Source organism: Sceloporus undulatus, chromosome 2 (genome assembly GCF_019175285.1).
Source record: "Sceloporus undulatus isolate JIND9_A2432 ecotype Alabama chromosome 2, SceUnd_v1.1, whole genome shotgun sequence".
Lineage (NCBI taxonomy): Eukaryota > Metazoa > Chordata > Lepidosauria > Squamata > Phrynosomatidae > Sceloporus > Sceloporus undulatus.
In genome coordinates, this window is record NC_056523.1 from 207,232,729 (window position 1) to 207,257,986 (window position 25,258).

General features: G+C 40.9%; 2 protein-coding genes across 5 annotated transcripts in view; both read right to left on the minus strand.

The window, feature by feature from the left end:
- SLC46A2 (solute carrier family 46 member 2) overlaps positions 1–9,794 on the minus strand; it is an 11,606-nt gene extending 1,812 nt beyond the window's left edge. The window contains exons 1-3 of the mRNA XM_042455252.1: positions 8,501–9,794; positions 1,942–2,025; positions 1,152–1,308 (exon numbers count right to left, since the gene is read on the minus strand). Coding sequence (XP_042311186.1) covers positions 1,152–1,308; positions 1,942–2,025; positions 8,501–9,566 — 1,307 coding nt within the window. The 5' untranslated portion in view covers positions 9,567–9,794. The remainder of the gene's footprint in view (positions 1–1,151; positions 1,309–1,941; positions 2,026–8,500) is intronic.
- Positions 9,795–18,585: 8,791 nt separating this feature from the next.
- The window catches only part of PALM2AKAP2 (PALM2 and AKAP2 fusion), a 325,590-nt gene continuing 318,917 nt past the window's right edge, over positions 18,586–25,258 (minus strand). For all 4 annotated transcript variants that reach the window (XM_042450171.1, XM_042450170.1, XM_042450169.1 and 1 more), the window contains one exon: positions 18,586–21,857. In XM_042450171.1, the coding sequence (XP_042306105.1) occupies positions 21,765–21,857 (93 nt within the window). In that variant the 3' untranslated portion in view covers positions 18,586–21,764. The remainder of the gene's footprint in view (positions 21,858–25,258) is intronic.

Below are 25,258 nucleotides of genomic sequence, written 5' to 3' on the forward strand. Positions count from 1 at the left end.
CATCATCATCATCATCATCATCATCATCATCATCATCATCATCATCATCATCAATTTTATTCATTTTTATTCATTTATATCCTGCCTTGTCCCCAATAATAGGACTCAGTATGGCTTATAAAATATTGAAATCCATATAGATTAAAAACATACAAAATCAAACATCCATATATATCAGTAAACATATCCAACCATCCATCTATTTATCCACACGGAAAATCCATAGCTCCCACTTTCCAGATTAAAAACAAACAAACAAAACATATATCTTGATATCTAGATAGATCTACCTATATATATGGATATAGATTAAATAAGGGCAGTGGTCTACTTGGGAGTAAGGGAGGGGATCCACTCAGGGATTTTAGAGGGACTACATGGAAGTAAGGGGGTATACTCAGGTGCAAGGCAGAGATGTAGTCATGAGAAAAGGTGGGATGATGAGGATGATAGTGATGATAAATAGAAAAGTACTAGAATAAAATAATAAAAAGAAAGGTTCCAGAAGATAGCCAGTCTGATGTAAAAAGGCGGGGGGGGGGGGCACTGTGCCCTGGATTAGGACTTTGGAGACCAGGGTTTGAATCTCCACTCGGTCATGGAAGCCCACTGGGTGACTTTGGGAAAGTCACGCTTTCTCAGCCTCAGAGGAGGGTAAAGGCAAACCATCCTTGAACAAATCTTGCCAAGAAAACCCTGTGATATATTTGCCTCAGGGTTGTTATAAGTCAGAAATGATTTGAAAGCACACAACCACAATTAGAATAAAGCAGATGATGAAATAGGTTACAGTTCACAACCAACTAAAAAGTTCTTAAGAGCCCGCTCCCTGCGACACACAGATACAATGATGGCTGTAATTGCACTACAGAAATAATCCAGTTTGACACCACTTTAACTGCCATCACTCAATGCAATGGAATTCCGGGAACTGTAATTTTATGAGACATTTAGCCTTCTCTGTCAGAGAGCTCTGGTGCCACAACAAACTACAATTCCCAGGATTCCATAGCATGGAGCCGTGGCAGTTAAAATAGCATCAAAACTAGATTATTTTTTCAGTGCGGAGGCAGCTTTTGAGGAGGAGAGGTAGTTCCTCCTTGAATGACACTATTTCGAAAGCTGCAGTTTGATCTTTTTGCCTTCTTTACCTGATGGGGATGAGGCTTAGGCAGCCGATGCCACATGACAATAGGAAGCAGAATCCACTGAACCAGCCCAGCGTATTTTGGTAGATTTTATTATAGGCTGTTAAAGTCACAGCACCTGTGATCACAAGAGAGAGCTGCAGGAGAACAAACATCTTTCCTAGAAACAAGAGTGGAAGGAAAATAAAACAGCAATTAAAACAACTTTAAACAACCATTCCTTTCACTTCTTGTTGTTTTTTTCCAACAGTGACCAGTGTGTCTCCTCCCTGTTTTGTCTTTTGTAAAGTGATCATGTTTATTTTATTTTAAAAAGGTGTACTGGATGATAAGATCCAAGGTGCCCTTAGAAAGTTTTCTTTTGTTAGCAGTGTCCTCAAACCTTCAGTTGGATCTAAATTGAATGGTTGCACCATCAAACTAACCTGGTGTGTGTGTGTGTGTGTGGGTCATGAATACATGTTGTTTCAGTGTGAAAGTTCAGGGTTGAAATTTGAAATTTATTATTATGGTTGATGACCAGCATAGTTCAGGGTTGGTTTTCTTTAACCACAATGTTGTCAAATTCGGTAGCATGCATGGGAAGCATGTGGCTTGTGGGCTTTGTGTTGCACATCCAAGCCTACTTTCCCAGAACAATTCTTTCAAGTCAAATTGGAATGAAGAGCCAGATCCAATCCACCAAACTTTTCTTCAGTTCTAGATATTTAATATAGCACACAGAGCAAAAGGAACTTATTTTGATTTTTTTTTTCGTTTAAAGAATATTAGGAAGTTCAAAGAAGCTCCTTACCATAGGATGATCCTTCTACTTGTTTGGATAACAAAGATCTGATGGTTGTCAGAGGAATGAGGGCAAACAGCATCACCGCACGAGCTGAAACAGAACATAAGAGGATGGGAAAATTTCATCCAGCAACAGGCCAAACTGCCAGGGCCTTCATTCAGGAATGGGGACAATATGATCTTTCAGATATTGTTGAACTGCAAATCACATTGTCCCTCACCCATGCTGAGTAAAACTGATGGGAGTTGCAGGCTAAGATCATCTAGGGGACCCCACCCAGCCTTAGCTGAAGTAATGTACAAGCTGAAAGGACACATGTCAGAACTGTAGATGTAAATACATTGTTAAGTTGAAGGCTTTCATGGACAGCATCCATAGTTTTGTTATGGGTTTTTCGGGCTGTGTGGCCACGTTCTAGAAGAATTTATTCCTGATGTTTGCCAGGGAAATGTCAGGAATAAACTCTTCTAGAACATGGCCACATAGCCCCAAAACCCACAAAAAAACTATAAATATATTGTTGTTGATATCCCACCTTTTTCCAGTTTGGGACTCCAGCTGACTTACAGCAGGTCAAACAAGCATAGCTAAACATTCACAACACGCAAAAGTTAAAAATGTCACCCAGAATCCTGTTAGGGAGCTACAACTACATAAGCACTGTAGTTAGAGTGCCGTGCAATGACTCCCATCCTGATCCTCCAAATCCCAATTTACTGGGAAACTTCTGCTGCTATTGCGGGGGGGGGGGGGGTCTGTTCCCTTGTTCATCAAGAAGTAGCTGGTTGACAGTCCCATCTCTTCCCATGAGTAGTCTTGAGTGTGATAGGCAAAGACTGTTCACATGGGAGCATGGACTGGGACCATTGACCAGTTGCTTGTAATAAAAAGGGACACAGATCCCTGTTGATTACAGAGACTGCTTCCTGGTAACTGAGGACTGGGGGGCTTTCACAGTCCCTATGTATCCTCTAAATTAGGGTCTATGTAGGGACTGTGGCTATAAATCCACTGCAAGTATGTACCTTAGGCATTTGTAATTATGTATTTGTAATGACCCAACAGGATTCAGCCTTGGGCAAGTCACAAACCCCATGAGGGTTGCCATAAATCAGAAACAACTTGAAGGTACACAACAGCAGCAATGGGATACTGGGTGTAATTAAACTATCAAAGAATTAAACCTTGTTAAAAAAAAAACACAAACCATTAAAAAGAAAGCAGGATATATACTATACACACACAAATATGGGTGGGCAGGTTATTCTATGGCTGTCCATATCTCCAACTATAATAGATTTAGAGCATGGAATGGGGTGTGTGTGTGTTGAACTGCAACTGCCAGAATCCTCCAGCCTGCATGGCCATGAAAGGGGCATTTCCACATTCTGAATACATGGGTAACAAAATGTGGGTACTGTATCAAATGGTTGTCTCTGACTGTTGCCACTCCCTGGCACATTTCCAGGAAGGAAAGAAACAGTTGTACTCAATGGACTCAAATTAGTGTCAGTGGTTGAGAACACTCCTCTCCTTCTTGCCAGGGACAGGCAAATGCTCTCAGGAGGCATTTGAAAGCATTGGTTAGGAGTGTTTCATTTCTCCTTCCTCTTCCCCAATGACTGGAAAGTTGAATTTTAAAAATAATTCATTCCTGTCACTTCTCTCAAACTGGTACAAAAAGTCTCTGATTGTGCCAGAAGCTGACAGATGATGTTTCGGGATAAACAAAACATGACAGAATCTCCAAAAATAAAATTGGAAAGAACAAGAACCAAAAGTGGGACTTCTGGTCTTTTTCAACAATCTGGATGCCTCCTTCACATGTAAAATGTAACCAGTTGCTGTTGGAACATCAGAAACTAGTTAGAGTGCCTATTGCACTTCTGGTTGCTTTCCTATTATTTACTGTTACCTTATTTGAGAGAAAGAAAATTTCCAGAGCTCTTTGGCAGAGAAAGCTAAGTAGTTCACAAAACTACAAGTCCAGTGATTCCATAGCCTTGAGCCATGGCAATTAAAGTGGTGCAAACTGCATTATTTCTGCATTGCAGGTTAGAGCAGAATGGCATACAATTGGGGGGGGGGACACTTTTTTAATAAGGTTTTTAAAATGTCTTATAAAGGACCTTCTAGAAGTAACTAGAAACTGTTAGTCATTATATCAGTAAAGAAATATTGTTCTTACTCACTATGTTTCTTTTGAAATATGCCTTCACTGCATCCTTGTTACTAAACAAAGTACCTAATTACAGGTCACTACATGGCTGTAATGTGTTCTTCCCAGCCTTGTTCTTCCTATGCAAGTAAGTCAGAGGAGGAGTGAAAATGAGTTCCTGGTTGATGTGTCACATCAAGAGAGATATGTCTCTGCCCCATAAATAAGACTTCATGTTCAGTACACGCAGAGCTGATTCAAACATTATGCATTATGATCCTCAGTAGTATGCGTCAACGAGGTCACAAGTATTACTGACTGAGAATTATTGTCTTGTAGCCACACACAAATTGTCAACTGATTAATTTACTAAAAGGGATTAAATGGATGCTCCAGTCCAGTGTAAGCCCCACAGAACACAGTGGGATTTGTTTTTGAGCTGACACGCTTTGGATTGCATTATAACTTTTCTTCAATCAGGTAACCCCTCTGTACACTCTGACAGCTATTAATTTTTGGCTAGTAAACAACTTCTGCCTCTACGCCAAGAGCTTTAAGTGCCTGGAATAATAGGGCATTTGGTTGCAGTCCAACTGATGAGGGGAAAAGATTTCCCAGGACAGGTTGAGCTGGTCTAAGCAAATGAGGAAACTCCTTCTAACACTGAGCAACAGTTCTGAGGAAAGTATTAATAGCATTCTGTTGTTGCAGAACTGAATGGTTGCATAGGCACATAGTTTGCCCTTACTATGTGATTGTAATCAGAAACAGGTTTGGATCAAAGCCACATTCCTTGTTCTAAGCTCTCCACTGAGGTGAAAAGCAACGATAATGTTTACCACTGACTTTTAAACTGCAGCAACAATGCCAGAAAACATCTCCACCATTGGGACAAGCTTGCCACTCACTTGTGTTGTATCACAGAGAATGATCTGCAATATGAGCCCCCATATTTGTGTTATAGAATGGCATTTAGCATGGGACTAATGTCTTTGTATGTGGATTTACTTGTTCTCCTGTTCTTTGCATTACAGCCAGATGTACAGTCCTCCCCAGCTTCTCCCAAGAAGGTCCAAGGGGACCAAGGAGAAGTTAATTTATCCCAACTAAGATCTATCAGAAAACATCTTCCTTGCACATTGCAGCTTTCCCCAATCTTGGGTGTGTGTGTGTGTGTGGGAGGGGGTAGGTAGGGAAAACCTTCTGAATCCTTTTCTCTATGCTCCCCCTCCTGTTAAGCAACCTCAAACATCAGATGGCTTAATCCCAAACAGTTTTAGCCTAATGAGTTTGCTCATTCCTAAACCAACTGTGCTTTATTAGGTAGTTTTGTGTGCTTTGTATCTACTATTTGTCATTTATGAAGTTCTACCCTGGTGTTTGCTGTTCCCCCATGCAGCTATTGTGTGTGCAATGATTCATAGGTGTGTTTAATAAAATGTCCATTTCGATTTAAAAAAAAAGATAAGAAAAATGGTGCAAAAGGTAGACAGAGATAGAGAGTAATATCTTTGGTTGTTTTTTGAAGGTTCAAAGTATTTTTTTTAAAGACTGAAGGTTTAAATGTGTATGAATTGGTGTATTACGTTCCACCTTTCATAACTTGAGGCAGCTCAAAAGTTTCAGACAAGAGGTACCATCATCACTAGCCAGCCTGGCCTGTGATCAGAGATGATGGATGTTGAATTTCAAAACACCCTAAGTGCGCGTAGTTGGGGGAAGGTGGTCTCTTTTATCACTGCAGTCTGTTGCACGTGTGGGATTTGTCTGTACTGTAATCATACACAAATACTGAATACAGTTTGGGGTACAGAATATGGATATCTCCCAGAATGCTTTTTGGCTCTTACCTCTTCATAAGTAGATCTATGTCTCTGGGAATTAGAATTGTTCAGTTGTATAACATCTGTATCTAGTAGAGTTATTTTGCAATGTACCAGAGCCAGTAAAGTTCATGATGTGCATCTGTCACTCTTGTCAGTGTCCCAGCATAGAATCATAGAGTTGGAAGAGACCACAAGGGCCATCCAGTCCAAACCCTGCCATTCAGGAACTCACAATCAAAGCATCCCCAACAGATGGCCATCCAGCATCCATAGCATTGAGCTGTAGCATTTAAAGTGGTATCAACCTGACTCTATTACACATTCCACTGCTGGACAGCCCTTACTGTCAGGAAGTTCCTCCTAATGTTGAGATGGAATCTCTTTTCCTGTAGCTTGCATCCATTGTTCCGGGTCCTGTTCTCTGAAGCAGCAGAAAACAAGCTTGCTCCCTCCTCAATATGACATCCTTTCACATCCTCCTCAGTTTGGCATCTCTTTATTTAAACAGGGCTATCTTATCACCTCTTAACCTTCTCTTCTCCAAGCTAAACATCCCCAGCTCCCTAAGTTGTTCCTCATAAGGCATGGTTTCCAGACCCTTTGCCATTTTTGTTGCCCTCCTTTGGACATGCTCCAGCTTGTCAACATCTTTTTGTGAACTGTGGTGCCCAGAAATGGACACAGTGAAGTTCCCTTTTCAGCAATGGAAGGGAGGGCAGTCTGGAGTTACCCCTTCTTGCTACTCCATTAACAGGGCCAGCCAACCAGATCTTTCAGCCTTCGTATCCTTAGAGGGAAGTAACCCACTACAACCCAGTTTCAGGAAAGCAAGCTTCAACATGGTAAGGAATAAATCCAACACAATCAAGAAAAAGACAGACAGAAAGAACTCTTGAAGAACTAGAAAGCAAACAGGAAGAGGGACAAGACTCATCCATGCTTCCTTTCTACCACAGCAAAAAGGCATAATGCCCAAAAGCGTAGGGCAGACCACTTTCCCCTCTGCTACTGAAACAGATAATCTATGGTATAACAACTCTCTGAAGCATCCTATGCCCAAAAGGATCTTCAGCTGAGGCATACTTATCAATCTTGCAGTGTCTTGCAAACATTGAGCTCAACATTCATTATCCAACCCTATGGATATCTAATAAAGAAGATGACACATCAAATGCAGCAGTCACTGCAGCACTTCTCATGAAATGAGTGAGGATACCAACCAGGAAGGCATCAGCTGAATTCTTAAAGCAGGGGCAATACAATCGCAAAGGTCCAAAACACACTGCAGAAATAATCCAGTTTGAGAGTGCTTTAAATGCTGTGGCACAGTGCTAGGGAATCCTGGTAAATGTCATTCTGTAAGACATTTAGCCTTCTCTGTCAGAAGAGGTCTGGTGCCACAATATACTAGTTTTCAGGATTCCCTAGCACTGAGCCAGGGCAGTTAAAGTGATCTCAGACTGGATTATTTCTGCAATGTGTTTTGGACCAAAGTCATCTAATAGAATAGTAGAATAGACTTTCTTGCCTGTTGAAACTTGATGAAAAGATCCAAAAAAAAGCATCAGACATTAGATATGGACAGGAAAATCTTAACCACTCATCTGATGTCCTGCATGTACCATTGCTGTTTCCTCTCTGTCTTTGGGTAAAGAAAAAATGAAGGTAATCCCACATTTTGTTGTCAGTAAAAGATGTGTCTATGCCTAAAGGTAGGGTCTAATTGAAAAAATACAGTATCAAGAGTCGAAAACACAAAGAATGCTCATCCGCATTGCAGAAATAATCCAGATTGGCATCACTTTGACTGCTATGGCTCAGTGCTATGGAATTCTGGGAAATAAAGTTTGTGGTGGCACCAGAACTCTCTGACAGAGAAAGCTAAATGTTTCACAAAATTACAATTCCCAGAATTTCATATAATTGAGCCGTAGCAGTTAAAGTGGTATCAGCCTGGATTATTTCTGCAGTGCTGATGCAGGCCCATTACACACATTCACAATTCAGTAAAGGGGTTTCTTACTACCTTTGCTACATAGCTAGGTAGACATAAAGTTATGTAATATAACAAGTCATAGAGGATCCTAGAGGTCATCAGTAGAGAGAAACATGTTAATCTCTCTCATGATTGGAAAAACATTTGTCAGTGTGTGATGGTGAAATGTCATCAACCAGAGCTATGGCCTAGCTTTTGAGTTAGTAATACCTCAAAATGAAGAGAAACAGAATAACTGATGCACTGTAGTATTATATGAATTTGCATAACTTACACAAGTCTCAGAACTTTAGCTTTTTTCTTCTTCTTCCTTGAACAGAATTTGAATTATATGGTCCAAGGGAACACGATCCTACCCATTTTTCAAGCTGGGCAAACTGATTAGGAGCCGCACATAACCAACACTAGTATAATACTTTGTGAATCTACTCAGAATCAATAACTATTAGGTTCAGTGATATTAAATCTCAGCTAAATAATGCAGTGTGTCTTTCCCAGGTAGTAAGTACAATAAGCACAACATAGTTCAGTCAATAAATACTATACACAAACAGGACAAAAGGTGTGGAATATCTCTTGACTCACCAACGTAAAACAGGTATGTCTGTCGTACAAAGGCCATGATGAGGATGCCAACTGAGAAAGACACAATCCCCATCATGATCATGGTGGTGTCTTTTAAAAACTTGGAGAACATGAAGACTCCCAGGAAACTGGTGATAAAGATCATGTAGCCGGCAGCATTGGCATAGCCAATATATTCTGGCCCCCAGCTCAGAGGTTCCTTGAGCAGAAAAAGGGGCAGAACATCCATGGCTCCTGCGACAGCTAAGTCATACATGATGGCTCCCATAAAAAGCATGGCAATGATGAGCTTGGAAGGAACCATCATGGAAGGGCTTTTGGTTTCAGGAAATATGGAATCTCCTTCATCATCAGCCAACTTGCTGTCAGGATGGTCCTTGTCAAAGGAAGAAGCTGCTGGGGGAGGACTTCCAGGCTTGGGCACTCTGAGGACAAAGAGACTGTAGATAAGGCAAAATGCATATAAGGCAACACTGGAAGATACCAAGACTGTGCCATGTTGATAAGTAAGGTGGAAGCTGACAAAGAGGTGACCAGATGCAATGCTGCCCAAAAAACCAGCTATGCCATAGATGAGCTCTATAATGATGAGGCGTAATGATCTCCTGCTCTCAGAGGAACCCTGGGACCCCAGGGCCATGACACTAGCCCAGTAAGTGGTGTAGCCTCCTGTCAGACCATGCAAGACAGCAGCTCCATACATCACCTCGATGGGCCACTCCAAGAGGATCAAGAGGAGCAAAAGAATCCGAGAGAGCAAATAGCCAGCCAGAGGCACGCAGATGGAGATCTTCCTGTTCTTCAGATCACCCAATTTGGCTAGGCCATAAGCTGACACTAGTGGGGTCAGGCCATCCACCAGTCTGTAGATAATGAAGAAATTGGAGATGGCTTTCTGCTGTGCTGTCTCACTGGCATGGGCTGAAGTGGGTAAGGAAGAAGAATTGGTCTGGTTGTAGTAGTTCTTTACCACTAGCAGTAGTCCTGTATCAAAGAAAGCGCTGGCAAGCTCAGCCGCACCAACAACAGGCTCAATCCATGTCCTTAGATCCATCATGCTAGCCATAGAAGCAAGAAATCAGTGGCTGTTATTCTTATTGTAAAGAACAGAAAGCATATCCTGGAACCATCAGATCATCCTGGAACCAAAGATCATTTTGATCTTGATCACAAAAGCTGGACTCACGACACTGAAAATAGAGGCAGAGATCTTCCTACAACTGCCTCCTTCAACAGACAAACTTCTTATCTTCTTTCCCTCTCTCTTCCTCTGCCTCACCCTCCCCTTCTCCTTCTCCGCTTACCTTCATGTGCCCATGACTACGCCTCCACATTGTTGCTCTTCCTGCTGTCGTTTCTTTAAAATAAAAGAGCCACATGACTTGGGTGAAATCCTCCCTCATTTTCGAAAGTGAAAGCAATTTGACCAATTATTTAGGTACTGCCAAACCAGGGCACTTCCTTCTGCCTGGAATGCAGTAGCTTTTGGCTTTTTTTTTTACACATTAAAGTGTGTAAGGAAGTTGATCAGTCTGTTTGGAAACAGAGACATTGCTTTGATAGTAGACGGCAGCAGTAAAGAGACCAAGCAAGAGACATGATGCTTTTTCGTGCTGCAATTCTCTCTCTCTCAGCATTGCAGAAACCAGTCTTGATGTACAAGACTTATGAGGGTGGGAGGGAGAAATGGAGGGAAGATGGTACATCACCATTTGTCAAATCCTGAACATAAGGACAGTTTCTAAACCAAATGATAATAGTTCACGCTGCCTGGGCAAAAGCAGCTCTTCAAGAGAAATGGCAGACAAGCTCACCAGCAAACCAAATGTCATCTTAACCTTCCTGCTCCCACTTCATGATGTTCACATTTCATAATTTTTAAAAGTAATGTTTACAAAACACCTTTGCCCTAGCGTCTTTTTGTCGTGTTGTTATTATTTTCGAATGCAAGACTGCTCATGGGTCTCAAGGGACATCACCACACATCACAGCAATTGTGTCATTTTTCCTTTTTAAAAAAGGAAACATAACCGGTTTCAGAGGTGCCATAATTGCATGTTTTCACAATTGCACAACTGGGAACGCTGCTGCCATTGTGCTCTCTTCCTGACTCTTCCTTAACCCTTCTTTCCTGTACCATACTCTACTTAGCATGCCTTTTGGGGTTATACTATTTAATTTTTAAATTTTAAATGTAATTCCAGACCTCTGCTTCTGGAATTTAAGTTTAGAAAGAAAAGAGAAAAAGAAAAAGAAATAAAGGGAATCAGCCTGCTTGGGAAGAACAAGGGAGAGTGGGGACAAGGGGAGAAGAGGGGACATTGGTCCCATGTGACTATCAATATCATAACTGTCCCATCAGCACCCAAAGACTAGTGCAATGGGGAGGTCATTTACAGGTTTCCCCACCAATGCAAAGAAAAAAAAAAGAACATCCTAACTGCACTTTGGGACACAGCAGCTACAGCTTGGAGGTGTTGTCGTGATAACTATCACCAAAGCTGCTATTTTCCCCCCAGCTGTAATTGCAGTTTAAAAGCTGCTTGTAGTATTCTCTAAGGAGATAATGGCTTTGTTCATGACAACAAAGGCACCAAGCAATTAATTTTGGGCAGGTTTGTTTTCTACTACAATGGTATACAATTGAACCTCGCCCCCAGATAGGTAAAATATATTTTGGGATTGAATGATGGGTGGGTTAGAGTAGCCTCTCTTTTCAGACATCCTTACTGTTATTTGTAAGGTATCTGAGGAAGACAATGGCAAACCTCCTCTGAACAAATCTTACCAAGAAAAACCCATGATAGGTTCACCTTAGGGTCACCCTAAGTCAGAAACGACCTGAAGGCACTCAGCAACCAGAAATATAATTAACTACTTGGCAAGGTTTAGCAAATGCAAGCAGTCTTTCTATTCGGGGGGGGGGGGGGGGCCCCTTGGGCAAGTAAATCACCGGAAAAAGGCACATTAAAAAGAGACATTTTTTTACCCTGTTTTTGTTTTTTTTCAGAATCAATAGCTGCTTTTCCTAGACCACTTGATGATCAATATATATGGTTTTGCTCCCAGTTATTTCTGAGATCCTTTCTCTGTTGAAACTGACAACTGTTTTAACCCATCTGTTTAATGTTTCATTATTGTACTCATTTCAATGCTTTTATCGTTCTAATTTTCTTGTTTAATTTGTTGTACACTGCTTAATATGTACCATTAGCATTCTGCGGTGGACTAGGACTCTAGACCAGGGTTCAAATCCCTGCTCAGGCATAGAAGCTCACTGGGTGTGATGACAGGGTTGCCATAAATCAGAGTTGACTTGAAGGTACATAAGAACAACAGATACTTGTTTGAAAGCTATAATTAGCTACTGGAGGTGGTGCAGAAATCCTGATCTTTATCTCCATCAGTCTTCAGGTTGTTTCTTAGAAGTGCATCCTGTTTCTGTAAACACATGAAAGCATTTCTTCATTAGTAAGAGATGGGAGGGGAGAGTTGCAAATCACACAGTGGATCACTGCTGCATCTCTGCCAATTAACCTCTTTTCTGAGTCAGGTGATTTCCCCTCACCTTCCTCCAGCTTCATTTGGTTTTGCAAATAGGACAGAGGCCCCTAGGCTAGGAGAGACCTTGGCCTATATAACTGTAGAGAAGCAATTCCCAAGCCCTGCAGAGAGATAAGACTTGGGAAGAGCACATACCTGAAGGTAAAAGCAACAGAGGCAAAGGAATGGCCTGTGATTGCTCATCAGAGAGGAGTGAAACCAAGAGCAGCAAGAGCCTGGTGTGCTAGAGAGACTGTGGCCAACCAACACGCCACAGGTGAAAAGAAGGGACATTCTTCTTGTACATACACAATGTGGAAATTTTAATCAATGATAGCCAGTATGGTGCAGTGGTTTGGGTGCTGGATTGTGACTCTGGAGACCAGGGTTCAAATTTCCACTCAGCAATAGAAACTTGCTGGGAGATCTTGGACAAGTGACACTCTTTCAGATTCAGAGTAGGGCAATGGCAAACTCCCTCTGAACAAATCTTGCCAAGAAACCCGATCTTAGGGGTCAAATTAAAGGCACACAACAACAAAATGTGTAATGGAAAAGTTGCTTCCAGAATTGCCTAGCCAACATGGACAGTAGTTGTGTTGGCTGGGAGATTCTGGCACCACCAAAAGTAACTTTTCTAAGTTTGGCACAAGTTAGTCAAATAGGCTTTAGGAATTAAGGCTCAGTACTAACACAGAACTATAAGTATCTGGAATTATGAAACTACCATAGGCTCTTCAATATTTTACACACTCTAGATAGGTTAACCGCTGAAACTTGACATAGTGGTTCAATGCTGTTGTAGTTATTTGCCTTCAAGTCATTTCTGAGTTATGATGATCCTTGGTCTCCCAAAGTTCTGGTCCAGCATTCAAACCACTGTATCACACTGGTCTTCTGGATAAATGCTGAGATTTTGCTATTAAGGCCTATATATTTTATACTTCAATGTCGGAGAGCTCTGGTACCACAAACTACAAATCCCATGATTCCATAAGGAGCCATGACAGTTAAGGCAGTATAAAACTGCATTATTTCTGCAGTGGAGAAAACTCCCTTTGTGGGTTGTGGAGTTGTCAGCTGGGCAGCAAATATCTGTGCATTCAAGTATGAGCCGAAGGGTTATATTATTATTGCTCACAGGACGGAAGGATACAAGACTACACCACAGAGTTATGCAGAGACCAGGTTCCTCGGCAGTTGAGTATGCTTGGTTCATAGCAGCTTTTAACTATTTTGTTTCTGAAAATGGTTGGCATTAATTTGGTAAGAAAATTTTAGAAATGTTAATATATTGGAAAGGGAATGTTTTTGTTATTGTGGCACATGTTTTCTCTTTTATTGTTTAATTTTAGTTGGATATTTAGAAGCTATGATTGCAAAGAAAGGAATGAAAGAGACAGAGAGGGAGAAAAAGTGGAAAGTGGTAGGAAAAGTTCATGGGATATGAATGTGTGTATGTCTAGCCCATTAGAAGATTTCGCTGTTTTCTATTAAGGGCGTCAAAGGTTGGACAGTAAAGAAAGCAATTAAACATGTTTGAAATATGGTGCCGGAGGAAATGCTGTTTGGACTGCTAAAAGACAAACTGGTGGACCCTAGAGCAAAATCAAATCTGAATTTTCCCTAGAAGGCAAGAGGAATAAACTGAAGCTGTTATAGTTTTTAGTGGGGGTTTTTTTGGGCTATGACGCCATGTTCTAGAATAATTTATTCCTGATGTTTTGCCAGCAGCTGTGGCTGGCATCTTCAGGGAATGCTGGCATGGAGGTGTGTCAGGTATATATACTGTTGGTTGAGATGAAGCGATTTACATGTTAATCTGTGTATTGTTCTGTTGTTGAATGGCAAGTTCTCAGGGTGTCTATTTACACTCAAGGCTGCTATACTTTGCACGTATTATTTGACAACATTACATACTGGAAAATATGCTTGATAAAGTGGAAGGAAGTAGGAAAAGAGGACAACCATATTACAAGGTTGGTCAAGGAATTGGTGGTCCTGAGTTTGCAAGACCTGAGGAAGTCAAGCTCTAGACATGCTCTCATTTACAGGGATGTCATAAGCTGAAGTTGACTTCACAATAAATAACACAGACAAAAATACTTTGCAAAGCGCCCACTAACTCCACCCACTTCTTGCCAGTTTAGGATTTTGCAGTTCTTAGCAGACCAACATCAGAAAAAAGTTATTTTTTTCTACAATTGTCAGAATCCCCTAGCCACCATGGTCAGTGGCCATGGTTGCCGTAAATCAAAACAAAACCAATTTTCCCAGGCCCTGGAAACAAGCAGCAGCCACTAAGTAATAAATTACTCAAATACCCCACAAGATGGCAGCACAGATCCATTAGAAATCACTGACCTCTAAACAGTGCAATCCTCAACAATAGAATTTCATTTGGGAGTTATTTTCCAGTCTCCTCCACCATCAGTACAAGGGGCCAGTAGAAATATCAACATAGGTGCTATCCCTACAGGGATATTTCCATGGGACTTATAGCACAGCTTTTAAAATTGACTTACCGCTCCCGAATGGAATTCTAATTTGGGCTGCATCTGGATCCTATCGCATGGATTTTTGCCACCAAGTGGGTGCAGCCGGTGTGACACCCAGATAGAATCCAAGTTTAGCTGGCCAATTTGCAAAGCCAGGAGCTTCCATGTGATAGGATCCAGATACAGCCCAAATTAGAATTCGATTCGGGAGCAGTAAGTCAATTTTAAAAGCTATGCGATAAGCTCCCATGTCTGATACAATAAGCTCCCATGAGTATTCAGAAGTGTCCTATTAAAGCTTTTGACTTTGTTGTTGTTAACTGCTGTCAAGTTGACTTTGACTTATGCCAGCCCTATGAATGAGACCTCTAAGTCACCCTGTCATCAACAGACCTGCTCAGGTCTAGCAGACTCAGGGATGTGGGTTCCTTAATGGAGTGGATCTCTCTGCAATCGTGACGTCTTCTACTTTATTAGCTTTTCTAGTGAATTATGACTTCTCCTGGAATACAAAGTACCAGTTTTAGTTTTTGTGGGTTTTTCGGGTTATATGACCGTGTTCTGGGAGAATTTATTACTGATGTTTTGCCATTTTACTATGTTACTGTATTTAATGAGACCTGAGCATCCACAGATTTTTGTATCCATGGCAGGTCTTGGAACCAAATCCCAGCGGATACCAAGGGCCCACTGTACTAGGTTTGTTTTTTGGAATTTTATTTTTATTTTATGATTTTTTTTTTAGTATTTTCAAACTGTGGATACTTGACTCTGTGGATAAAAAAATCTGTGGATAAGGAGGCCCAACTGTATATGCATACATTTAACAAACCTGGCAAGGCAGCTCCTTTTTACAAAATCTTTTTACACCTGCCCAGCACCACTTTTTCCTCCTCCTCCTCCTCTGTCTTGCTGGAAATTTTTTCTTTAGCAGCATCAGGATCAGTAGTGGTAGGAGAGTGAAGGAGGTATGGAGTAACAAAGACTTTAGTTGTCGGGTTTAAGCAGTGTGTCTACAGCAAACAATGCAATAAAGCTTGAGCTGGGAAGGAATGGGATTCCACTCTATTTGATCCTACAGCCATCATATTTTCCTGCAAGCAAGAGGGAAAGGTAAGCATAGCTGTCTCCAGGATCACTTACAGTACAAGTGTGAACAGCAAAACAGATAAGAGGGGAAAGCCAATAAGCCTGTCTCACCCGCTATCACTAGCATGTTAAGGAAGCGTGGATGTATAAGTCTGGCTAACAAAATGGACATCACAAGAAAAAGGATGGCTCATGAAAGAAAGAAAACTCTGAAAGCATTTTGGAAGCTGCTTTCAAGTGGTCCCTAGAAGGTTCAAAAATTTTTAAGGCATACCTGACCCAGTTGTTTCACTTCACACATGCATACTGTTAATTTTGAACAGAAAGTTTGCTGAAACATGTTAACCTGCCTTCTCTTTTCTGGGATAGAAACCTATTCTTATTCCTTCCATGTTATTTATGCCTCTGGTACCAAATTTTCGGTTAGTTCAGTCCCAGGAAAACATCACATCTGCTTTGTTAACTGAGGTATACCTACACTGTGCAACTGCTAGGAGTAAACTGTTGCATGCCTACAAGTCGTTTCTGGTTTATGATGATTCTAGGGTGAACTGGGTTTTCTGAGGCTGAGTGTGTGTGAGTCACCTAAGTTCACTTAGTTGGTTTCCATGGCTGAATGGGGAATCAAAGCCAGATCTCCAGAGTCATAGTCCAACGCTCAAACCACTACATCATGCTGCCTCCTTAGGAGTAAACTGCACTTTAGTAATTTTCCAACTAGAGCCATGGATGAAAGGCATGCCCCTCCATAAAGACTGTGACCCTTAGTCGTACCCTGAATAGCCAATGGTGAAGATTCATGGGATTTGCAGTCCAAGACCACCTGGGGAGTCACTCAATTCTCATCCCTGGCCTGTAGCTTTAGAACAGTATATACTGTACTTTGAAATGAGTGCACAAAATATTCTGCAAGTAGAATGAGGCTCTCAAATGAACATGAGTGTTGATAGTTTCTTCCTAATGCAAAGGACAGGTGAAGAGATTAGTGCTAGACTTCTAAGCCAGTCCTGAAATAGTTTAGCACAGTAGTTCTCAAACTATGGTCCTCTAGACGTTTTGGACTTCAGCTCTCAGAATTTGCCTGAACTGTCTGGGGCTTCTGAGACCTGAAGTCCAAAAATCTGGACAAGCACAGTTTCAGAAATGTCAGGCTAGAGTAGCTTTCCTGTACTATTTTATATCAATTCTCAGTATCTTGGAAGGAACACATTTCTTTTGGTCAAGCTCAGTAACAGACAACTGTGGGATGCTGGTGGCGATATTATCCCTTCAGACAGGGAGGAAAACCTATTGCACTGAACAGCCTAAGCTTTTATGAGGTAATTTGGTCTTCTAACACAAGAAAAACCCAGAAATAAAGACAGGCCAGTAGCCTTTTACACAAAATCCCTCGCTTCTCCTGTCAGCAAAGCATCTGTGGAGCAGCCATTTCTTCATAACAGACGTTCCCGTTATTGAAGAAATGGCTGCTCTGCGAATGCTTTGTCGACAGGAGAGGAGTGATGCTTCAGAAGCGGGAATGACTATCACACACCCACACTTCTGGGAGGTTTTACCAGCAATTTAAACACGATAAGCCTCGGATGTGATAATCCCCTTAGAGTGCTGAGTTCACTGATAAGAAGTATAGAAATATACACGCTATTGTGGTAATTGTAATGCTTAACTTTTTGTCAATCCAAAATTCAATTATACCAGGATTTGGTTAAAAAAATATTGTTTTTATCTTTGCACAGGGAAAGCCAACTGCAATAAAGCCTTTCTGTTGCCACCTGTCCTATCTATCTATCTATGCTGTTGTCTGTGGATCTTATTGCTACAATTGCATTGCCTCCCAAAATGGTATGTAATTGAGACTGCAGTCTTACCTCCTGCATTTTAGGACATAATCCAGGATTAGAGTGCCTGTCAGTGCCAAAACCTTATAGCAGACAATATTGCCTTTGCTGCTTGTGCTCCCCCTTCCCTCCATTTCCTGGAAAGTCATGTGGGTGAGAGAGGCTTGCGCCACTGCATGTGAGCAGAGGGCAAAAGTGGAGAAGTTTTGGGAAGGAGGTGGAGGAGGCTTGCTCAGTCTTTGCTTACAATCAAGTAAGTGAAAACTTTATGGAAAATGTGTAGCTCTGGTACTGATAGAGAAGGGAAATGTGTGAGTGTGAGAGAGACAGAGAGCTCTTGCAGTATTGCAATGGCAGAAGAGCAAAAAAATAGACTCTGGAAAAGGGTCTAGGTTACCCCTGATCATGACCATTTCCTCACCCAAAGCATGCTCACTGACCATCCAAAATCAGCAGAAAAGCGCTACTGAACATCTGTGCTGCAAATCATGTGTCGGAAGAGGTAAAGGAGGTCATTACTGGATTTTTCTTATAAAAAGACTTTTAATATGGTCTCCACAGTACAACAGAACATCATCTGCAGGGAGATATGAATCAAATATGCTATTATCCTGACACTTTACTGGCCTTGTGCAATAAACTCCTGTTTATTAGTTTAAGCAGTTGTAGGAAAGGCAAAAAAATGGACAGCCTAGTCAGCGGTGTATTAGGGTTGCCAGGTGAGAAAAAGGAAATGGTACCTGTCCTTTTAATGACTGTGTAGAAGAAGAAATTTCAACAGGTGTTGCTTATCATACGTGGGGCACCTGCTGCAAGTTCCTCTTCTATATAACAGTTAAAGGGACAGGAGCCCTGTATCTTATTTCAACAGGAAATGCTAGCTGCTATGCTATGAATGCTCTGTGCTGTATTATTGCTGTAAATGGTACTCAAGACCCGTAATTCCCGAAAGAGAAACTCATAATTCACAATAACAAAATAACACCATTGAAATTGTAGTTGGAGAAACAGCACAGTGAATAAATCCCAAGGTGCATCTAATTTTTGCCACTGGGGAAAAATGTGCTTGAGGGAAAAAATCAAAGAGGCAGAATAGGATGCTCAGACAAATGCAACATATTTTGGAAATCACTTTTTTTATTTTTGCTTTTAGAAAAGGGGGAATTTCCTTAACAACTCCTTTTTCTTCATGTTGAGTTGACTACAACCAAGGAAAAGGGAAGAAAATGTCCATTTCCAAGCCAATGTGTCATCTTTGGTTTTATTTCTCCTTGTTATAAAACCATCGTTTTGCAGTAAGAGTTGTACAGAGTATCGGTTGCTTCCTCACCACACCCACGCTTCATCTTTTTATTTCAGAGCAATGCTGCTTCATCTTTTTATTTCAGAGCAATGCTAGCTTAATTTTAACAGTATTTTCAGTACAGAATCTCACTGCTTCTTCACAATTCTGAGTTTTTTTTCCTATTTCGTTTCAAAGAACCCAATCCTCTGGAGTTTAAATACCTTAACTTGATTGTACAGGCAGTTTTTACTAATAGCTGAACAAACCCACTGGAAACACAAATGGGCCTTTGCTGGCCAGGGACAGAGGTTCTTCAATGTCAATAGCTCCTCACCTCTTCCATTTTCCTGGCTACTGTGTGTCATCTCCCTCTTTCTACATACTGATTTTTCCTCTTTCCCATTGAGTATTTAGTAGACTATGAAAAATTCCTTGCACACAACCCAGCCAAACTTAAGCAGTTTCAAAACTCAAGTGATTTCAACAAGGGACACGTAAAACATCTTCTTGTAGAAACGGATAAAGCAGTGTTTAACTCTGGCTGGACTGCACCCAATTTTTTTTACTAAAATATAATGAGAAGAGAGTTTAATCTTTTTTTTTTTACATTTTATTTTACATTTTAAGTATCTTTAATGTAAAATATTTTTTTCCCTAACTGGATAGTAGGATTATAGGATTCACCATGTCTGGCTCTGACCTGGCTTGTGATCCAGCAGTGAAGCCAATGCATATTAGCAGGACTCTCCTATTGCCAGCATACACAAGGAATTATTATGTTCAGTTCTCTACTGCTAGCAACAGAAGCTCTGTATAACATGTTAAACTGTGGCTTCATCAAAACTCACCACAGGCAATGTCATCTAAGCAGTAAGCTATTTGTATCCAAACATTTCTACTTTATTTTTCCACACAGAATATGGAAAAGAGTCCTCTGCAAGGCTGTTGTGTTCATTGTACTGCTGAATATATACACAGACAATTGCTGGGAGGATTCAGCTTATTTAAAGTTGCAAGTTCCTTGTCTAATTAAAATATCAGAACACAACATCCCACTCATAATATGAAACACAGAATAATATGAGATAAAAGAAAATGAGATAATGGGTCACTATTTTTTTAACTCCCTGTAAAAAAATAGCCACAAGTCCTATTTGCTTTAAAGATGCATGGACCACTTCCCTCAATTGTCCCAAATGTGATTCTAGTCTAGAAATTATGAGTTTCCATCACTACATATACTACCACGTTCCCTGAACAGAGGAAGGATAAATTGGCAGCCTCTAATACTATGCCAGACTAGAAAGCACAAGAATAAATATCACATTTCTTTTCTAAATGCCAGATTACAAAAATGTTCAATACTTTCTGAAATGTTAATTCATGCGAATACAATGTCAGGTCAGCTTCGTTATTACAAATACTGCATCAGTTTAGTGCCTTTTTATATCCCTTTTAATACAAAAAGAAATGTTTATACCCCTAGAGCTGGCAAACAGCTTTGGAGAAAATAATCTGTACAGCCACATCTCTTCATCATCCTAATATTCCAACTTCATTCAAACACACACACACACACACACACACACACACACACACACACAGCATATTCCTTTGTCACTGATTCTCAGCCTACACTTTAACTACATCTCCTATATAATCTTTTAGCTCTGAAAACACTGTTGGAACAGCAAAAATAATCCTTTGGCCCTTCTTTAATCTTTCATTCGCACTCTATTACCTTCCTCAACTTTTCATTTCCCAGTAACACAAAACAACCCCCACCCAGCTCTATTAACACAAAGACCTTTATATGTAGCATAAATATAGTTAAAGATATAACTATTTGTCTTTCATATCCCTCTTTCTATCAGTCTGATTGAGGGTCAATTATTGCCTCGGTAGAGAACACTCAAAATTCTTGGATTCTGCCCGTAACCTATCTAACTCAGCTTGATTGTTCTTTACATACTTTATTATGTATTCCCTGCTGCACCATCATAAAAACTGTCGTCCATTAAACACAGATGATAATGGAAATACACACTGAGAAAGAAGAGGTCAACTGATAAACCACAAGTATACAGACCACTAAAAGTAAGATATCCCAATTTGGCATTTCCTTCTACCTCTTCTAACCTACCTACTGATTTGTGCAGCAGTACTGAAAAGAAACTTGTAATAAGCATACTGATTATGAAAATAAGAGATGGCAATCTTTTTTTTTGCCTATGATAAGTTAAGAAAAAAAGGTGAACAGTCTGCCAACTGTCTGTCTTACTACCACCTTTCAAAATAACAGGAAAAAATATATTTTATGGCTAAATATATGGATTATACATTCACATTTGCAAATTAACAGCCTCTTTTTCTTTTGTTTGCTTTTTCAATCAGTCAAATTGACTTCAAAAAGTTCCCCCTAATTCTTAAGAACAGCAAATATATACATATCTATCTTGATATGTTATGGCTATCTAGGATATAACACAATAATAGCCCTCGTCTTAAAACACTGCAGATGCAATGAAGAGCTGTCGTTCAGATTCAAATAATGTTTGAACAGCTGTTTAGTTCCACATGAGGTGCCATCTTGTGATGTAATGTTCCACAGGCCAAACTATTTTTATTCCAAATACAAAGAAGAAGGCAGGTGTCCATTCTTCTCGGTTTGAAATATGCTGTCCTTTTGGATTACGACTGTTGCAGGTTTTTTATCTCTAGTGATGACATCAGCTTTAAGCAGATACTCTTCTTCATGTTTATTTTGAGGGGGTTAAGCAGATGGTTTTTTTTAGCATAGATGTTCTGTATGTTTGTGCGTGTATACATATAGATATATACAATATATATGGATTGTTCCTGTCTGAACATGAAATTGCAGAGACTGGTAGAGTTATAATAAATATCAGATTAAAATGATGCAGCTTTTTAAAAAAATTAAAATGTTGTTTTCTTATTTGGTTTCTTAGTCTCTGCAGAAAAAATGAAACTCTCTCATTTTGCCAAGAGATCTATTCATTTTCTTCCCGGTTGGCATAAATGCCAGCTTCCCACCGCAGTGCCAGGGCACTCTTCCTGCGGCTGACTCTAGTTGCCTCAAGGACCTGAGGGGGGAAAAAGGAGAAAGAATATGATTAATTTGGTTGTCCTTTTCCAGTACAGGCAAATGGAAAAGATAGTCTTTGAAGAATTCCGTGCAACTCAAAAGCTTTTACACCGTCAGAAGTTGGATGACTAAAAAGCATATCTATTTTCACCTTATTCTGCAATTCTTACTTATTGGGACAAACCATGTCAGCACAGCTACAGCCTAAAACCAAATATGATACTGAAACAGAGATTGTGTTTACATTTTCAGCTCTGATGCATCAATTTAAGCATGTCAATGAAAAAAAGCCAACACATGCAAGGAAGAACACAGACGTGATCTGGATGAAACACAACCTCAGTATGAAACACAAGCAGTGTCAGGACCAAGGGAAACCCAGCTTGCTGCTGTGCCTTTTACCCAAAGCCCAAAATTAAAAACCACAGAACAGGTTTTTTTCTCTTAGGAACCAGTTCACCCTAATGTTTATGTGACTTTGCAAAGCCTTGATGAGTAAGGATCACATTCAGTGTTTTAGGTAGTTGTAGTTTTGTTGGATTACAGAACATTGGGAACATGCAAGCAAACATAAAGCCATTACAGAGATGACCCACACTCTTAGTGGGTAGCCCTGCCCTTCTGCTGTAAGATGCAAACTGAATTGCAACTGGTATTCTACATTACTGGAATGTACTGCAACATTTTCTGCACTTATACAGGGCCAGGCAACTGCCAGAGGTCGAATGGCTGCATCCAGCCCTCAGGATTTTGCAGCATAACACAAGCTCATATCCCTTGTCTCCAAACCCCAAACAACCTATCAGACACATTAAAGGACATGAGTAGCCCTTTCTCCCTAGTTTACCTCCCTAATTTATGTTAGGCATGTTGGTTCCTCTAAATAAAAAAACCCACACACAAATAAACCAAAAGTAGAAGGCAAGTGGCCATTCTCAAGCAATTTTTTTTGGAGTGGAGGGGCTGTGGAGCAAGGTTGAGGCCCTGGGGGGCTGCATGCAGGCTATGAGTCAGACTTTTGACCACACACAATATACAGCCCACCCATCCCAATCATGGGCTTGCCACCTGCGGATTTAAGTATCTGAATGCAAAAAACTGTGAGAACTCAAGTCCTGTACTTTTTAATGGCCATGGCCTCATGCATGTGCAGCCATTAGAGGTAATGTGGCTTGCTATCTGCGAATGTTTAAATCCTAGATGGCAAGCCCCATTACCCCTAATGGGTGCGTGTGCATGAGGCCATGGCCATTGAAAACCATGGGACTTTAGTTCCTGCGGTTTTTTTGCATCCACATGTGTGTCCAGAAGAGCCCCCCCCCAGATATTAAGGGACAACTGTATATTACAGTCTCAGTTCTACCGGGGTATTATGTTCAATGGTTAAGGCACTGACTAGCAATTGCAAGGTCGGCAGGTTGTCAGTTCAAGAACAAAGTGGAATGTGACAGAGTGAACTCCCACCACTAGTCCCAGTTCTGACAACCTAGCAATTTGACAGCATGTAAAACTGCAAGTAGATAAATAGGTACCACTTCATTGGGAAGGTAACAGCGTTCTGTGCAGTCATGCTGGCCACATGACCATGGAGTAGTCTTTGACAATGCTGGCTCTTCAGCTTAGTAACAGAGATGAGCACAACCCCCCTACAGTCAGACACGACTTAACAATCATGTCAACAGAGAAACCTTTACCTTTATTATGTTGGTGTAAACCCTGCTGGACACTTCTGTTGTTCATGCAAGGTGTCCAAGATCACCTCCTGTCGAAGCAGCAGAAAGGACAAATGGTGGCAGGTGAAGGACAGGAGAGGCAGCCCCCCAGTATGTGCTTCCCAAGAAAAGACTATCTCTATACCAGAGTTTCTTATCACTCCACTGCCAGGCTTCAAGGTGGTGCTCAGGGCAAGGGAACTATGATAGGGTAGTTTGATTTGGAAAATCATCAGTTAAAAACTGCACATCCAATTTACCCTTTCCATAGTGCCGTTTCTAAATGCCTCCCACATAAATGCCTGCAAATGGCCTGTAAGTCCCGCAGTAAAGCTGCTCTAGAGGACTGGGAACCCTCTGGAAATGGGTTTGGGCAACTTCAAGGCCTGCAGTGGGGAGAAGGGAAGAATCATGCTGTGCTATAGTGCTAGCCTTACCTTTGATTTAGGCCTACAGATCAAAACATGAGCATGTGCTTTGTTGACTACAGCAAAGCCTTTGACTGCATGGATCACAAAATGCTATGGAATGCACTCAAAGAAATGGGAATGCAACTACATTTGATTGTCCTGATGCGTAACCTGTACTCAGGACAAGAGGCTGCTGTCAGAAATGAATATGGAAAGACAGAATGGTTCCCAATCGGGAAAGGGGCCAGGCACACTATCACTTTTTATTCAACCTGTATGCAGACAACATTGTATGCATAGCAAACTTAGACTTTGTGGCAGGAGGAGTGAAAATCAGAGGAAGGAACATTAACTACTTAAGATATGCAGATGACAGATTACTGTCAGAAACCAACAAAGACCTGGAGCAATTACTGAAGAAGGTTAAGGAGGAAAGTGCCAAGGTAGGCTTAATGCTGAATGTTAAGAAAACAAAAATAATGGCCACAGTAGATCTACAAGAATTCGTCCCAGATAATGAGAAAATTGAAATAGTTGAAAAGTTCTAATACCTTGGATCAAATATTGATCAGAATGGAGACTGCAGTCAAGAAATCAGAAGACTAAGGCTGGGAAGGGCAGCTATGAGAGTACTGGACAAGATCCCAAATTGTAAAGGTACAACTCACAACACCAAAGTGAGGATTGTCCAAGCTATATTCTCAATCACCATGTACAGATGAGAGAGCTGGAGAGTGAAGAAAGGAGATAGAAAGAAAATAAACTCATTTGAGATGTGATGCTGGAGAAGAGTGCTGAGGATACTGTGAATGGCCAAGAAGACAAACAAATGGGTTCCAGAACAGATCAAGCCTGAATTCTCCCTGGAAGCCAGGATGACTAAACTGAGGCTGTTGTTCTTTAACCACACCATGAGAAGGCATGAATCATTAAAAGAGACAATGATGTCTCTTTTATGAAAGGTAGGGGGCACTAAAAAAAGAGAAATACCACATGACAGATAGTTAGACTCAATCAGGGAGGTCACAAGCCTGACTGAGCCTGCAGGACCTGAGCGGAGTAGTTGTGGACAGGGGGTCGTGGAGATGTCTCATCCACAGGGTCGCCATGAGTCAAAGTTGACTTGAGGGCAGATAACAACAACAATCAAAAACACTTTATTACTTTAAGGAGGAATTACTGTTCCTGAAAGGTTTGGTCAGAAATACATTTCAAACCGGTTTCAGGGTGGGATATGGAGTTGAGACTGCCATGGTCGCCTTGGTTGATGACCTCTG